This window comes from Chrysochloris asiatica, unplaced genomic scaffold (assembly GCF_000296735.1).
Source record: "Chrysochloris asiatica unplaced genomic scaffold, ChrAsi1.0 scaffold00007, whole genome shotgun sequence".
NCBI classification, from domain to species: domain Eukaryota; kingdom Metazoa; phylum Chordata; class Mammalia; order Afrosoricida; family Chrysochloridae; genus Chrysochloris; species Chrysochloris asiatica.
The window spans coordinates 14,881,183-14,900,209 of NW_006408525.1; the positions used below are offsets into that span (position 1 = coordinate 14,881,183).

At 37.6% G+C, this 19,027-nt stretch overlaps 1 protein-coding gene across 1 annotated transcript in view; it reads right to left on the reverse strand.

Moving 5' to 3' along the window:
* STXBP4 (syntaxin binding protein 4) overlaps positions 1-19,027 on the reverse strand; it is a 213,336-nt gene that overhangs the window by 159,406 nt on the left and 34,903 nt on the right. Inside the window, exons 7-9 of the mRNA XM_006832411.1 lie at positions 14,499-14,595; positions 7,168-7,259; positions 3,421-3,510 (exon numbers count right to left, since the gene is read on the reverse strand). Coding sequence (XP_006832474.1) covers positions 3,421-3,510; positions 7,168-7,259; positions 14,499-14,595 — 279 coding nt within the window. The remainder of the gene's footprint in view (positions 1-3,420; positions 3,511-7,167; positions 7,260-14,498; positions 14,596-19,027) is intronic.

Here is a 19,027-nt window from a genome sequence, read left to right on the forward strand (position 1 = left end):
AGGATCGGGCAGTGTTTTCTTCTGTTGTGCATAAGGTCACTATGAGTCAGTACCCACTTGATGGCACCTAACAACAACAGGTATGCTTTGAACATGTTTAAACCATGATTTCAGGCTGTCACATTAGCATACGTTCACTCTACTTCATGAACTTTAGACGTTAGTCCTGATTTACTGGATGAGTCCTCAGAGAATCCTTGTTTACATGTTCCATGAGTATGGCCTATAAAGCTGTAAATAAAAATTCTAGTACGCAATATTGATATTCAAACAAAACAGCTGAAACACATCACTGCGTTTGACAACAATTATCTTCAGAACAAACATCTGAGAACCTCTGAAAATCCTGAAGAAACACAAGATTTAATGGTTACGCAGAAATAAATTACATAAAAATTATATCTTTCTGCGTAATTGCTACGTTGTTGTTAAGTGCCGTTGAGTTGGTTCTGAACAGCTGGTTAGCTTGAACTACCGACCTTGCAGTTTAAAATGACTTTTCAGTCTAGGGCATTAATTAACTCACAGAGCCAGGAGAAGTTTTAAAGACGGTATGAAGAAACTATTGTCAATTTAAAAAAAAACAACTAAATTTATAGTTTCCATCTACCCTCTTAATTGCTACACCAAAAATGCAGAAAGATAGTGGTTTCAAAGTATATTCCTGTAGTAGTAGAATGCTTATCTACATTTGGAAGGAATGTGAATTGATACAGCCTTTTGAAAGAAAATGTGGTCACGTGTATGCAAATTTTTAAGTGTCCATATTCTTTGATAAAAAAATTCCATTTTTAGAAGTGTATTCGGTGGATATTCTTGTACAATTGCTTGAAGAGAAAGCTGTTTATGGCAGGATTATTTTGAAACGAAAACATGGAAATAAATATCCATTAATAGAGAGCTGGAGAAAGGACCTATGACAGAACCACTGGATGTGCAGACAGTTATTAGGAATGTGGAGACTTTGTGAGGATTGCAAGCAAGGTCATGAAACAAATTAGGCATGAAGTGTTGAATGGAAAACCAATTTGCTCTGTAAACTTTCATCCAAATCACAATAAAAAGATAAAAAAAAAAAAAAAGTACAAACCTATATGTACTAATCTCTATATAGTGATTGTTAAGTCATCTAAGATTCAATAGTAACGAAAAGGGGAAAATTAGACAAGTTGTAGAAAGGTATTCAATTCATAAAGTGATTTATGTGAATGCTAAAACATGCATATATATATATACACATATTTTAATATGACTAGCTGTGTAGACAGATTCTCTAAAAGGAAAAATAAGATATTTTTAGTAATAGTTTCCTGTAGAAAACTGAGATAGCAGGGACATTTTGGGGGGAGTGGAGTTGGAGTTGGTAGGTGGCTACAAAGATTTTAATTTAATAAAAATTGAATAGTTTAGTAACAGTTTTAGTTATTTAGCAAAATAGCTTGTTGTTGTTGTTTTTATGTGCCATGACGTCGGTTCCGACTCATAGCGACCCTGCACAAGGTTTCCGAGCATGTAAATCTTTACAGGAGCAGAAAGCCTCATCTTTCTCCTACGGAACAGCTGGTAGTTTCGAACTGCTGACCTAGAGTTTAGCAGCCCAATTCGTAACCACTACATTACCATAGCTAAAATAGTTTAAAAAAATCTGTTTCTAAGGAGAATGAAAGGTAAATCAAGGGATCATACTGCTGTTTTCTTTTCAAATAACTTTTTATTGTGAATTGAGTAAAGGCTTACAAAGAAGACTACCAGCCTCACATCCAACAAATCACAAACTGTGTCCACCCCAATGACCACAATTCCCTCCATGCATCATCAGTTGATAGTATGTCCTTCTATGCCCTTTAACCCTTGCACTACTCCTTCCTGTGCCCTTCCCTCCCTTCATCCTTCTTCGGTCAGCCTCCCTCTTGTATATTACCTTCCCTGTCACCCAAGGTAACATATTTATCCTCTGATATTGTTGTTAAGTGTCATTGAGTCAGTTCTGACCCTTAGCAGCCTTACATAGGGTTTCCAAGGAGCAGCTGGGGGTTTGAACCACCAATCTTGTTTGTTGTTGTTGTTGTTATGTGTCTGACTCATAGAGACCCTGTACAGGGTTTCTGAGGCTGTAAATCTTTATGGGAGCAGAAAGCCTCATCTTTCTCCTGTGGAACAGCTAGTAGTTTCGAACTGCTGACCTTGAAGTTCCCAGCCCGATTCGTAACCACTGTGCTATCGGAGCAATCCACTGCTTATCCAACAGTGCCATACCAGGACTACACAGTGAATTATTCTCCGTTCCCTCTCATTCCTATAACCATCATAGAAAGCTTCTTTTCACATGAAAACCTTTTCGTGACTTTTTACAATAGCAGGCTCATATGATATTTGTCCTTTTGTGATAGACTAATTTCACTCAACATAATGTTCATCCATGTTACGGAATATTTCACAGATTCGGTACTCTTCAACACTGTATAGTATTCCATTGTTTGTTTTTGATGATTGGGAAAATAGTATATGGCTTTTTGTGGTCCTGGTGGAGTACTGCAGGATAAGCACTGGACTGCTAATCACAAGATCTGCAGTTCAAACCCACAAGCTTCTCCTTGAAAATCCTATACAGGGTCAATATGAAATGGCACTAACTCGATGGCAGTTAACAACAACACAATATGTGGCTTTATAATATTACTTAAATACAATATTCTACTAAAGACACAGGGGTCTAGTGTGGTGTTGTAGGATAAGCACTAGACTACAGGTTGGTTTGAACTGCTAGGTTGGCGGTTCAAACTCACCAGTCACTCCTTATAAACTCTATGCAGGGTGACTAAGAATTACAACAACAACAACAAAGAGTTGGCCATCAACAACAAAGACAGATTAAAAATATCTACAGAAAGTCAAAATGTTGGATCATATTTAGGATATGCATACATAGTTTTTCCTCTCTTAAATCATATTGACTTAATTATAAATTATGTTCCCCAAACACACTATCTCTTAAGCATGCCTCTGAAAATGGGAGAAAATATATTTCCCAATGGAAATCAGGGATTCAAAACTGCCACCTCTTGCTTTGTTGCCTCCCCATCTAATTCTGCCCATGCCAGCAATGTAGAAAAAAAAATGAAAAAGGAAGTGAGAAGTAGCTAGATCAGAAGAATGAGCAAAAACCATTATTCACACTAAGCCTTTTTGGGTATGGAGAATTATAAATATTAAGTGTATGAACTAGAAAATTAATTCTCTAAAGGCCCATTGAAAAGATTATTGTATTTTAGCTATTTAATCTTAATATTCTCTAATTAAAAATAAAACCAAGTCCCAATTATTCTCAGATAATTCTACTTATTCTTCAGAATTCAAGACAGGATAATTTTCCCCTCCTCCCCCCTCTAGAAAATACAAAGAGGCTAAACTAGAGATTACCTTAAGTGTGCCAACTTCTTCCACGGCTTTGTTTCTTTCACGCTTAAGCCTTTCCAAGTCATCTGCTTCTAAAGGATCACGGGGAAGAAGCTGTCAACATTAAAATATAAGAGAAAAGTTATGCATTAGATGCTAATGATCAGAACTAACACAAAAATCCTTTCTGAATTGTATTAGGCTTTTGACTTTTAATTAACAAAATATAATTTCTTACTTCATAGTCATTTGATTAGATAAGAGAGATTATAAAAGTAACTAGGGCATTTTTTTTCATGTAAGCATAACCTTACATTGTTACAACAGAATTTAGATGATTATGAGGTATACACACACTCTTGTCATCTTTATAATTCTTTTAATAATACAATTTTATTTTCTATTTTAACAATATAATTTCCTTAAACGAAACTGAAAATTTTTTATGTCATCAAAAAGACTTTAGATGTCATCAACACATATATTCCCTAAGACATTCACTTCCAGTGCACAGTACCAAAGACTCACAAAATGTTGAACAGTTACCAACCAAAATGGTTTACGTGTATTCACTTTAAAAGATTTATTGATTAGGTGTCTTGTGTTAACCAAACAAAATGTAATGTAACAGCCAAGTAGCTTAAAAAGATTTCTGCACAAAAACTGTAGATACAAGATAGTATTAATAATTCATACACAAATGAACAGTCACAGTCACACACACAAAATAACAGAGATGACTATTTCCCTTATTTTTAGTATGATTTCTTTGACAATTTGAATTATAAGGTACAAACATTAACAATCTAATTAAAGATGACAATCCAACTCCAATGATCGTCATCTTCCTATGGGGAAGACATAATAGAGCTAAAGGTAGTTATGCTGTTCCTGTTTAGTGCCAGCAAGTCTGTTCCAATTCATAGTGATCCTGCACAGGATTTCCAAGGAGTTGCTGGTGGCTTTGAACTGCTGATTTTGTGGTTAGAAGTCCAGCACAATAAGACTCCAAAGAAAGTGTTTTGTTGCTGCTGCTGTTAAGTGCTGTTGAGTCGGTTCCGACTCACAGAGACCCTGTTTCTGAGGAGTGGCTGGTGAGTTCAAACTCACCTTGCAGTTCAAACTGATCGTGCAGTCCAGTGCATTATCCTACAGCACCACACCAGGACTCCAAAGAAAGTATAGAAAAAGTATAATATAAAATAATAAGTAGAGAATAAAGATTTCCAACACTCTCATCACTCCTAGTTCACCTCTTGAGAAGATATAATTCTACTTTTCTCTAAAGTTCGCTCAAATACCAACTCCATTACGAATCTTGTTTGAATTATCTAAGTGCTGTTATTATTTTGGTCCTTGTGACATAAAGCACGTGTTTTTACAATGATTATTGGATTACTAGGGAGACTTCAGAGAAGTGGCAATCAAAGTTTTATTATTTTACCGCTATACAAAGTGAGAAATATAATTTATATTGTGATTCAGTACAGTGAAAAATTATCCAACCTTAACATGTATAATGCACTTTAAAATTTCCCGTTCTAGTCTATTACAGTTTTTAAAATAGTGGTTGCAATCCATTAAAGTGATTTAACAGTGAGTGAAAACCCAAATTTAGGGAATTTACAATGTTCTCGCTGATCATGGTTTTAACATAATCCATTCATGGTATTTGCTCAGTCTGGCAAAACCAGGATACTGAGCCGGTAGGTCCGTGGTGCTGTTTGGAGCAGTGCTTGCTGTGAGTGCCAACCTTGCCTTTACTGAATGTGCCAGCAATAGGTGTCGCACTGTGGGAATTTTTTAATATAGCAATGGTGATTAGAATCCCAGTAGAATAATGATATCTTTGGTTCAAAATGCCATGCTCTTCCAAACCTAGGATTTCTTTGTCAAGGATACAAAAGTATAAGGACTGACTTATCCTATATCTCAGCAATTTAAACAGAGAGCAGCTCAAGAAATGTTTTCAGTCAGACAACATGATGAGCAAAAGAGACTACATGCAAAAGAGTATGTAAGTGTGATTCCATTTATGAGGAAGTTCAAAATAGGCAAAACCAGTCTATATTTACATAAGTCAGACTAGTGGTAACTGGGAAGTTGGCGGGAAGGGTTTTTGAGTTGCAATTACTCATATGATCAACGGAAACTTATCAAGTGGTACACATGATACTTCAGTGCTTTATTATGTACATGCTACGGTGTTTTCAGTGTTGTTGAGTCGGTTCCCATCCATAGCAACCCTGTATCGGATTTCCAAGGAGCAGCTGGTGGGTTTGAATCATTGACTGTGTGTTTAGAAGTCCAGTGCTTATCCTACAGTGCCACACTAGGACCCCATGTGCACTCCATATGTTAGGGAAAATATATGTAAACATCAGCTACAGAAAGGGCAATTTAGCCACCTCTGGTTTCACCAAAAAGGAGACATATGAGTGAAAAGACATGAAACCTTAGCAGCATGCTGATACAAGTGGACTGCTGTTTGTGATGCTGAAGGTTGCAGGGTAACCACAGTGGAATTTCCCACTCACGGATGGTCAGCATCCTCGAGTGCAGATCAAGTGATGTGGTGGTAGATGATGCCCTACGCTGCTTCTCAACTCAAAAAAACAATAGATTCAGAATTATACTATAAAATAACAAGGCATTTTTGATGTTTTTGGTAGGTCACTTGCCACTCATCTCCTAAGAAATTCCTTATATGTTTGATATTTACAGTAATTTTTATAAGGTTTTTCGAACCGTGGGGTGTGGATGGTGAGATTAATTTTAAAAATATTAAATATGAAGGCACTGCTTGTAGAAATAGCAAGCAGTGCTCTGAGATAGGTTTCAGTTATACAGGTGACTACAGTGAGGTACTTAGTGTGAATTCCAGTTCAATGACACAAACAAACTACCCAACCTAGTACTTTCTGAGGACATCTGTGTAAGTGTTCACCAGCAGAATACAACAAAGAAAATCTTATAAATGAAATACCACCACTATTTTGATCTAAACATTTTGATCTAAAGCCACAAACAGGAAATAATTGGTGTGTAAAAGACACTGCATAATTACCATCAGCGCTTTGCTTTTGCTATCAAAGCATCACAAATTGAACATACTCTTATCTGCCCTAAATCATTTTGGTAGGAAGGAAGCACATTACTAACACACACAGCATGATGGTCTCTTTGCAGCTGCTAAAGAAGCTTTGCGTGCTTGTCCAAAGTACTCTGAATTCCCCACTTCTCTGGCATGTTGCAAGTCACCTCATCAGAATTAGGTACGGCAGCTCTGAGGACTGTTTGGCAGTGAAAAAAACCCAAGCTAGGCTGTCAACATTAGGTAGATAAGTACATAACACTTGAATCAGCATAAAAGCTGCAGGGCGGAAAGCCTACAGGGCTCCTGTAGTTTTATTCCTCCTTCTGGAAATGCTACCAAATCCTGTCATAAAGCAGAGTCTCAGTTTTGAGAGAAGCTGGTGCTCTCCCGAGAGTTATTAAACGGCGGGGACTTTGGATGATTACAATTGGCAACATGCTTAGCAGTAAAAGAGATGAATTAATTAGTCAATACAACAAAGTAGTCATTACATTAATTTATAACACTTTCTTTGTAATATTCTGCTTGCCAACACACAGAAGCACATATTATTTGTATAATTTCTAAGACAAAACCAAACAGTGAAAAAAAAAAAGGTCTACATATATGATACATAACATTCAAGACTTGTGATTTAAGTGCGATCAAAGCAATGCCATGCGGTGTACTCGTACCTGTGAATCTAGTATGTTGGAAATTTCATGTGCACCAACATTTATGTCCTCCAACTGCAAGCAAAACAAATTTCTGGCAACCTGTACAAAATCTAAAATGGAACATATTTCAGTAAGAACAAAGCATTTAACCTCAGCTAAATAAATGTTACCTTTCTTACATGAAGTTGAAACTATGTTATAACTAATACTATGTCAAAAGTCAGTCAAGTTTAACTTACATAAATTACCTTAAAATGGTATTGACTGAGGTGACAGATAAACGTAAGTTCAAATAAGAAGAGTTCAACTAGTTTGAACTTATTATCTTCGGTTAACTAAAGTTTATAAATCAGTTATGATAATTACAGAGCAAACACACGTCCCAGTGGTGGTGGTAGTTATGTGTTGTCGAGTCACTTCCAACTCATAACGACCCTCCTTAGGGTTTCTGAGACTGTAAATCTCAGAAAGCCTCATCTTTTCCCCACACAACATCTGGTGGACTTGAACTGCTGACCTTGTGGTCAGCAGCTCCACACGTAACCCACTACGCCAACATATACATGTCATAGACATATCTAATTCTCTAGATCCTATATCTCTAACTCTTTTTTTCTGTAACATGACAATATTAAACTAAGGCTTTTCTAGTTGGAAGTATCTGAGGTTTAATAATAATAATAAAAGCAGCTACAGTTTTTATAAGGAACCCTTGTAGCCAAATGGGGTATGAGCTGGGCTGCTAACCGCAAGGTAAGTAGTTCAAATCTAGAAGTCTTGCCTCAGGAGAAAGATGAGGCTTTCTGCTCCTGTAAAGATTTACAGCCTCAGAAACAGGGTCTCTAGGAGTCGGAGCCGACTCCATGGCACACGACCCCCTCCACCAAAGTTTATATGGTGCACATGATTAACATACTTGGCTGCTAATCAAAAAGCTGACAGTTCAAGATGACCTGGAAGTGCCTCCTAATAAAGGCCTGGAGATAATACTTCTAAAAACCCAGTCATGGAAAACCCTATAGACCACAGTTCGACTTTGACACACGTGGGGTCAACATGAGTCAGAATCAACTTTACAACAACAGGTGGTGCTGAATGTTTAACATCCTGGTGCAGTGGTTAAAATGCTACCAAAATGTTGGTGGTTCAAACCCATTGGCCATTCCATGAGAGACAGCTGTAGCAGGCTGATTCTGTATAGTTTATGGTAGAGAATATCTGCACATGTCTGGTTGGACTCTTGGAAACCTCTGGTGCAGTTTGATGCTTCCCGAGAGGGTCACTACGAGTCAGAACTGACTGCACTGTAAAGGATTGTTTTTCTGTGTTTTTGTTTTTTTAACATGCCAAGTACCACAAACCAAACCAAACCTGTTACTGGTGAGTTGATTGCAACTCATGTGTGTCAAAGTAGCGCTGTGATCTGTTGGAAGTAGGTTTCTAGGCTTTTCTTCTGAAGGGTGGATTTGAACTTTGGGGTAGGAGCTGACTACAAACCATCTGTACCACCCAGAGGCTTTAATGTCAGGTACAGTGTTTAGTAATTTCATACTTACAACAATATGAGTGAGGTCCGGTTACACTCTCCAATTTACAAACTGGGGCTAAGCCAGGAGTCCTAGTATGGTGCTGTGGGTTAATACACTGGACTGAAAAGTCGGTTTCAACTGCAAGATTGGTGGTTCAAACTCACCAGTTGCTCCATGGAAACCCTATACAGGGTTGCTCTGGGTTGGAACCGACTCGATAGAACTTAACAACAACAAGAAGCCAGGGTAGGTAAGCAACCCACCATGACTCAGAAAATAAGCAGAGCAGGGGTTTCAATGAAGGTCTGTCTAATCCCAAATCCCATCATCCTTTTAACATCATCATACAGCACTGACTGTTAGGGTCCTAGAAAATCGTGAGCGTCTTCATATAGCCACTTGCATTTTTTACTTTGGAAACTATATTTTTAATTTCCTAGGATCCTTTTTTAAGTTCTTTGATTGCCTATTTTATAGCACCCTACTCAGAAGCCCTGGAAGTGGATTATGAGCTGGGCTGATAATCACAAGGTCAGAAGTTCGAATCTACCAGGTGCTCCATGGCAGAAAGGTGAGATTTTCTGGTCCTATAAAGATTTACAGCCTTGGAAACCTTATACAGCATCACTATGAATCAGAACTGACTCCACAGCACACAACCACCAACCAACCACTCTTATTTCATAGATGCATTCTCTTTTTAAATTCTAGTTAGTCGGAAGCACTCGTCTCTCCTGCATTATTTCTCTCTCTCTCTTGATTCTCCATGCTCGATAGTTTTGGACACTATTATCTATGTTGGAGATTTTCTCCAAATGTCTTAGTGACCCTTTTCTATCAGTTTAGATTTCAGAGTACGGCACTAACAAAGTTTCTGTCCATAAATTGCCTTTGCATTGGCGATGTCACTGCAGGGCAGTCAGGTGGCCAGCTGACATTTCTGTTAAGTTCCTTCCTACAGATAGGCTATAAACATGGCTGCATATTTCACTGAGCAATCTGGGTATGTGTTGTGAGTGATGATTCATGGCACACTTCTCCAAGTTCCCTAGCCTAGCTGCTGGCAACCATGGGCCCCGAATTATCAAGGGAAGAATATACTTCTTTTCCTCTGGAGGTGGAAGGGAGTAGTAGCTGCTGGACTGCCTGAGATGGGGCAGGGAATGGCACGTGCAAAACTGCTTCTTATTCAGATTGCTAACAATCCCACCTCATCTTCTAACATGTCTTCTAATGTAGGGCAGGGACACATTGGCTTGTTCCCTACTGTAATCTTTCTATCATTTCAGTGATTTCAGCTTTAACTGTTTCTGCTCACTAACTCATTTATTCTCCTCATGTATTTTCTGCTCACATGGATTGTTTTTGATCCCACATGTACTTGTGTTTCTTGTTTGTACAATTCTGGAGTGATCTTTAAGAAACATTATCTTTTTGGTCATCATTTCAAAACCAAAGGTGAATTTCCTTTTTGTTAGAAATCCAAATGCTTTAAAAATATCATGTGGCATCTGCTATGTAAAGAAAAAAAAAAAAAAACCCAGTGTTATAATAATAAAGCATATAATCAAATTGTTATCTTCAAACATTACTAGTGGGAAAAATGAAAAAAAATGCATGTGTAAAATGACTCTGGAGTCCTAGTTTGTCACTGTAGGATAAGCACTGTTCTGCTAACAACAAGGTTGGTAGTTCAAACCTACCAGTCACTTGTTGGAAACCCTATACAGGGTCATTAAGAAACTGACTCAACAGCACTTAACAACAACAAAAATGATTCTGGAAAACAATACATATAAAAAATCCTAACCACTTATAGGAATTTATCCTAAAAAGAAGAAAAGAAAGCTACATTCACATTGATATATAGAATACAGAATAATTTATATTATCAGTGAATGAGAAGCCATCAAAATTATCAACAGTTGACAAAGCTTAATGCTATATAGTAAGTCAGCTTAGCACTCTATTATGCTATCTTTAATATGAATGCTATCATAAAAATATGAGGAGACGTCAAAAAGTTTTATGGAAGAATTGAATCAAAAGATACTGGAAAATTTCCACAAACTTTATTAAGTCCCCTAAAGGAGTCCTGGTGTGGTGCTGCAGGATAAGCGTTAGACTGCAAGGTCGGTTTGGACTGCAAGTTCTGTGGTTCAAACCCCCAGCCGCTCCTTGGGAAACCCTATACAGGGTCGCTATGAGTCAGAATCAGTGGCACTTAACAACAACACATGTTATGTCATATTATGTGAATAAACGATTCGAATCAATGTCACAGAAGTGAAACTGACACAGTGACCATAATAACGGACTGAAACACAGCAATGAGACTAGCGAAGGAGCAGGCGGTGTTCATTCTGTTAGACGGCATCACCTAACAACCATATATACACACAATATACAATAGATCTGTATATATAATATATACGTTGTTGTCGTTATATGCCGTGGAGTCGGTGCCGACTCATAGCTACCCTGTACAGGGTTTCTTTCTGAGGCTGTAAATCTTTACAGGAGCAGAAAGCCTCATCTTTCCCCGTGCAACAGCTGGTAGTTTTGAACTGCTGACCTTCCGGTTCGCAGCCCAATTCGTAACCACTACGCTACCAGAGCACCATATATATATATATGGAGTCCTGGTGTATCGCTGTGGGTTAATGCACTAGACTGCAAAGTCAGTTTGAACTGCAAGGTTGGTGGTTCAAGCTCACCAGTCGCTCCTGTCACTATGGGTCAGAACCGACCGTATAGGGTTTCCAAAGAGTGGCTGGTGAACTTGAACTGTTGACCTTGTGGATTAAGCCAACTTTACAGTCCAGCACAGAGCCACAACAAGACTCCATATATATATTTAAGTATATATATGTGTGTATGTATATATGTATATATAGTTGTTGTTGTTAAGTGCTGTCGAGTTGGTTCTGACCCATAGCGACCCTGTATCCAGTTTCCAAGGAGCAACTGGTGAGCTTGAACCGCCAGTCTTGCAGTTTAAACTGACTTTGCAGTACAGCACATTAACCCACAGCGCCACACAAGTACTCCATATGTGTGTGTGTGTGTGTGTGTGTATATAGATGATTGGAGTCCTGGCACCATAGGTTAAGCACTTGACCTCAAAGTCGGTTTGAACTGCATGGTTCAAACTCACCAGCTGCTCCTCGTAAACCCTACACAGGGTGGCTCTGAGTTGGAACCGACACAACGGCACTTAACAACAAGAACAATAATAAATATGATTGGACGGTGTTTCGTTTTGTTGTGTATATGTTTCTATGAGATGGAGCTGACTCGACACCATATAACACATATGTTGTTGTTACATGGTGTTGAGTCCATTCCATCTCACAGAGACAGACATACACAACAGAACAAAACCCAGTCCGGCTGTACACCATCTTCAGAATTGTTATGTTTTAGATCATTGTTGCTGCCACTGTGCCAGTCCATCTTGTCGGTGGTCTTTCGCAAATCTGGTGCACAAGACTTCTTTAAAGTGTCCAAGAGCAAAGATGTTAGTTTGAGGTCTCAGGTGTGCCTGACCCAAGGCATGGTATTTTCAATAGCCTCATATGCATGTGAAAGTTGGACAATGAATAAGGAAGGCTGCAGATGAATTAACGTATTTGAATTATGCTATTGGCAAAGAATATGTAAAGTACCATTGACTGCCAGAAATAAAAAAACATATCTGTCTTGGCAGTAGTACAGCCAGAAATCTCCTTAGAAACAAGAATGTCAAGACTTCACCTCTCACACTTTGGACATATTATCCAGAGGGACCAGTCCCTGGAGAAGGACATCATGCTTGGAAACGTGTTAGTTGTTGTTAAGTGCCGTTGAGTCAGTTCTGACCCATAGAGGCCCTGTGCAGGATTTCCGAGGCTCACCTGCTCCTTGGAGGAATATTCCAGTGGTGAGGACTTTTGTTTTCTTTACATTGAGGTACAACCCACACTGATCTTTCATCTCATTAATAAGTATTTTAAGTCTTCTCTGCTTTCAGCAAGCAAGGTTGTTGCATATCACAGGTTGTTAATGAGTCTTCCCCCAATCCTGATGCCAGGCTTGTCTTCATATAAGCCAGTTTCTTAGGTTATTTTTTCAAGCATATAGAAGTTGAATAAATATGGTGTACATCCCTGACCTACACCTTTCCTGATCTTAAACCTTTCATTATCCCCTTGTTTTGTTCTAACTATTGTCTCTTTGTCAATGTACATGTTCCTCATGAACACAATAAAGTGTCTGGAACACTGATTCTTTGCAATGTTATCCACAGTTTGTTATGATGCAAACCGTCAAGTACCTTTGCATAGTAAATAAAGCATAAGTAAATATCTTTCTGGTGTTCTCTGCTTTCAGTAAAGATCCATTGGATGTCAGCAATGATATCCCTCACTTCATACTCTTTCCTGAATCTGGCTTGAATTTCTAGAAGCTCCCTGTCAACATATTGCTGCAACAGTTTCTGAATTATCTTCAGCACAATTTTTCTTACATATGATATTAATGATATTGTTTTATGATTTCTCCATTCTGTTAGTTCACTTTTCTTTGGAATGGGCACAAATATGGATCTCTTCTAATTGGTTGTTGTTGATAAGTGCTGTCGAGTCAATTCTGACCCGCAGCAACCCTGTATAGGGTTTCCAAGGAGCAGCTGGTGAGCTTGAACCACTGACCTTGCAGTTCAAACTACTCAAACTACTTTTCAGTCTGACGCATTAGCCCAGAGCACCAGTGTGTGTGTGTGAATATTATATATGTATATATACAAAACTACCAGCTGCTCCGCGGGAGAAAGATGAGGCTTTCTACTCCCGTAAAGATTTACACCCTCGGAAACCCTATACAGGGTCGCTATGGGTCGGAACCGACTCGACGGCACTTAACAACAACAACAACAACATATATATATATATATATATACATGTGTATATTGGAGTCCTGGTGTGGTTCTGCAGCATATGGCACAAGATTGCAAGGTTGGTTTGAACCACACGTTGGTGGTTCAAATCCACCAGTCGCTCCTTGGAAACTATACACAGGGTCACTATGAGTCAGAACTGACTTATCTGCATTTAACAACGACCCATATATATAGGAGGAGTCCTGGTGTGGCGCTGTGGGTTAAAGCATTTGAACTTCAAGTTCGGCAGTTCAAGCTCACCAGCTGCTCCTTGGAAACCCTATACAGGGTCGCTATTGGTCGGAACCGACTTGACAGCACTTCACAACAACAAATATATATAGGAGGTCTGGTAGCGTAGTAGTTACGAATTGGGCTGCTAACCTCAGGGTCAGCAGTTTGAAACTACCAGCTGTTCCATGGGAGAAAGATGAGGCTTTTTGCTCCCATAAAGATTTACAGTCTCGGATACACTGTACAGGGTCACTATGAGTCGGAACTGACTGCATGGCACATAACAACAACAATAACAAGAACAACAACAACACACACACACACATATATATATATTTATGATAAGTACTAGACTGCTAACCAGAAGGTCAGATTCAAATCTACCAGCAACTCCATTGAAACCCTATAAAGGTTTTCTATGAGTCAGAACAGACTCAACAGCACTTATCAACAATAAGAGGTATTTATATATGTATAAATGTGATAGAAGATGATAGATTGATGATATCTTAGCTGACTCAGCTAAGCTAATACTTCTAGCTGAGTTTTTAGATAACTGATTAAGGAACCTGAATAGATGTGGCATTACTGTTCTTTTTCTCCGAAAACTCTCAAGAAGTCTCTGACCAAGTTTCTGAAGTAACTGTGTACGATGACGCTAATATCACCTCCAAAAGACACTGTTCCTCTTGAATCTGCTTGCACTTGCTGTCTCAAGGCTTGGTGTTGCTCCTCCGTGGGCTGAATACCAAGATAAGTGAGAGCCTGGAAGGAGAAGGGCTTGTGTGAAGCAGTTTTCAAATCTCCAAAGAACAAAACTTTTCATTACAGCTTCATTTTACAACCCAGTGAAAAAAGTCAGTAGCAAGAACAGTGACCAGAATGAAGCATTAGATGCCCAAGGAAGTTGGTTATTTATGGAATACTTGTCTATAAAGCATTAACTTTTTGATTCTACCATCACCTTAACTTTTTTCAAGTCCAGCACTTTGGTTAATGTATAAAGAAGTACAACATGAATATATTTAAGTTTAAAATATAGTCATACTTTGCTTAATGTCTATAATATGTTCTGTGACAAGGTTTTTAAAAGCTCTTCATATATAATGTTTGTTGTCAAGTGTCATCAAGTTGGTTTTGACTCATAGTGACCCTGGATGACATTTGAACCAGCCGTGTGATTAGCAGTCCAGTGCTTATCGTACAGCACTACAGCAGGACTCCATATAACATGTGTTTATGTGTATATATACATCACACATATACAAAGTATATGTGGATAGATGTACACATGGTGGTGGTGGTGGTGGTAGTGGAGTCGGTTCTGACTCAGCAACCCTGCATAGAGTTTCTGAGGCTGTAAATTTTTACAGGAACAGAAAGCCTCATCTTTCTCCCACGGAATAGCTGGTAGTTTTGAACTGCTGACCTTGAGGTTAACAGCCCGACTCATAACCACTACACTACCAGAGGTCCTTAAACATATTGCTATTATTCTTAGTGCCGCCGATTCAGTTCCAAACCCATAGGGACCCTGTATAGGGTTTCTGAGGAAGTGCTGGTGAGTGTAAACTGCCAACTTTGCGGTTCAAATGACTGTGCAGTCCAGCGCATTAACCCACAGCGCCACACCAAGACTCCAATTGAACTATCCGTAATTTTTGATGTTTGAATGATGAATAATAAAAAAAAAAAATGTCACTTCTTTACAACACTAGTCACGCACTTCCCAACAGAATATAAAGAATATTTTATTAACTCTAGTCAGACACAGAGTATGTTACTGCTCACTACAGTTTTCTTTAAATGTTACAGAAATGGCAGAGGTAAAGTAAATATCAGCGAAATGGCATCTGTATCCCAAGCAGTTTTCTCAGGTACAAATATACAAATAGTGCAGACTTGCAGTAATTCTTTGTTTTTAAGCCAAATAATAAACTGTATTCCTATTTAACATGCTTGTTTAAAAGTTTAACATTAGGATCATATGAAAGATAAAGTACTTGTAAAACTACTTTGGAAAAAAAAAATAGATCACTACAAATAACTATGGTGAAATTATTTTTAAATATCTGCATATTAAATCTTTCTCAGATTATTCATTGGAAGAGGCAATGGTAAGTCCACTTTTTAGACAAGAAATTGAAAAAGGACTATTTCAGTGTTAGAAATTACTCTCCAGCCTATCTGGATATAAAATTCTTTGTTTTGACAAATTAATATAGAGGCTTTCATGAAAACAATGCCAACATGTGTTTATGTATGTGTCATTCTCTTGATAGGCAATTTCCTTCATCAAATTCTAAATTCTCTGTCTTCCTTAAAATTTGTACTGAGTACGCTGTTAAACAACTACATAGTAAGTCAACACCTTTTTCTTGTGAAACCTGATTATGAGACCAATTTTCTAGATGCTGTGTATAATACACAAGACAAAGAAAGAGAAATTAAAGGCATCCAAACTGTCAAAGAAGAACTAGAACTTTCTCTATTTGCAGATGGTATGATCCTATGTATAGAAAAATCCCCAAGACTCAGTGAGAAAATTATTAGAACTCATTGTAAGATTCAGCAAAGTGGCAGGGTACAAGATTAACATGCAAAAATCAGTGCTGTTCCTTTGCACTAATAAAGAGAGCTCTGAAAAGGAAATAGAGAAAATAATATCATTTACAATATCTACTCAAAAGATGGAATACCTAAGAATAAATCTAAGTAGAGAAACAAAACACCTATACGACATAAACTTCAAAATATTGCTACAAGAAACCAAGAGACCTACATAATACAAGAATAGACCATACTCATGGATGGATAAGAAGACTTAACATTGTGAAAATGCCAATACAACCCAAAGTGAACTATAGGTATAATGCAATCCCAATCCAATTCCAACACCATTCTTTAAAGAGATGAAAACTCTAAGCACTAACTTTATATGGAATGAAAAGAGACCCTAGATAAACAAAGCAGTACACTAAAGAAAACAAAGTAGGAGGTCACTCACTTCCTGATTTCAAAACCTACTACACAATCACAGTAGTCAAAACAGCCTGATACTGGTACACACAGATTAATGGAACAGAAAAAAGAACCCAGAAGTAAATGCATTCAAATACGGTCAGTTGATCTTGGACAAAATACATTATAATTCTCTTCAACAAATGGTACTGTCAAAACTGGATATCCATTTGCAGAAGAATGAAGCAAGACCAATAACTCCCAACAGATACAAAAATGAACTCAACAGGGGATTAAAGATTTATATGTAAAACCTAAAACTATAAAGATCATCAATGAAAAAGTTAGGACAAACAGGTGCTGATTCACGGTATAAGCACACTATCAAACAGAACTGAAAACACACCGAGTAGAAGTCAGAGGGATGACTGGTACTTCCCTAGAACTAGACACCCAATTGGGTGTATCAAAAGATTTCACCAAAAGAGAAAAAAGAGAACCCCACAGACTGTGAAAAAGTTTTTGGCAATGACGTATTAGACAAGGGACTAATCTCTAAAATTTATAGAAAACTTCACCACCTGAACAAGAAAAAGTCAAATTAATCCAATTAAAAATTGTGCAGAGGACATGGACAAGCACTTCACAAAAGAACACATACAGGTGGCCAAACAAATATATGAAGAAATGCTCACTAGCCATTGTTGTTGTTGTTGTGTTGTTAGCCATTGTTGTTGTGTTGCAGAGTTGGTCTGACTCATAGCAACCCATTATAGGGTTTCCAGGAGCAGCTGGTGGGTTTGAACTTCCGACCCTGCAGATAGCAGTCCAGAGCTTACTCAACAGCACTATGAGATGCAAATCAAAACACCAATGAGCTCCCACTTTACACCAGCATTAGGAGCAAAGGTCAACAAAATAGAAAACAACAAATATTGGTGAGGGTGTGAAAAGACTGGGACCCTCTTACACTGCTGGTGGGACTGTAAAATGGTGCAACCATTGTTGAAAATGGTATGACACTTCCTCAAAAAGTTGGGAACAGAAATACCACATGACCCAGTAATCCTACTTGCTATATATATTCTCAAGAAATAAGAGCCATGACATGAATAGAGACATGCAGAGCACTATTCACATTAGCAAAAAGATGGAGACAGCCTAAATAAATGCTCATCAATAAAAGACTGGATAAACAAACCTTGGTACACAATGTAATGCTGAAGAATAATGAGCACTCTGGGAAATAACTCATAACACAGATGAACCTGGAGGACATTACACTGAGTGAAATTAGTCAATCACAAAAGGACAAATAGTGTATCATATCATACCACTAATGTAAAAAGTCAAAAAATGGTATTAAAAAATATAATTTTAATTCATTTTTAAAGACTTGACCACACAGGTCTAATGTATTACTGGATAGGAAACATACTAAAAATGTAATAGATAATGAAACTGAATCTGTCTCCAAAAGAAATAAAAATGAAAATAGAAGAATGTATTTTAAATTGATGTGATATTGATATTATATTAACGTATAACTTTTACATATTTTGTTATACAATATGTAGCAAAAAGGATGAGTAGCTTAGAAAAGAGAAGATAAAATCTAATTTAAATTTTAGGAGAAAACTTCTTGAGTGAAATATTGTTTCATCTCTGAAAACAAAAAATGAACTCCTTAAAGGGTCATTATATCTGGAATATGAGCAGAGAAACTGAGCTTGTACAGTATGTGAGTTTCCTTTGTTATAAAACTGCCATTTTATTTTTCTGTAAGGTAGAAATTTACTTTAGTTAAGAGGAGAACCAAAGATTGGAATTCTTACTGAATGTCAAGGAAGTCTTAGTTTTCAGAATGAAAAGTCAGGTCATTTTCATATCTTGAAGCAAATTAATCAGACTAATAATAGTATCATGTGCTAGAAATAATATAACAGAGTAAAAAAACAAAGTCTGCCATGTAAAGTCATTAGCTAGACATTTTTATCTTTGTCCAGAGGAACAGTTAGTTAGAAATGTTGCTAAATCAATAAAAATAAATAGCAATAATTATTCATGTTTAGATATGTAATTTCCAAACCTCACTCTATTTTTGAAACTGTTACTATCAATTGATTGCAAACCTTGCCCTCAGTCAGAATGGGCAGGAATTTAGAGGTTGTGGGTCTGTGGCATTAGATACATTGAAATTAAAAATGACATTGCACATCTGTCCTGTTAACTAGCA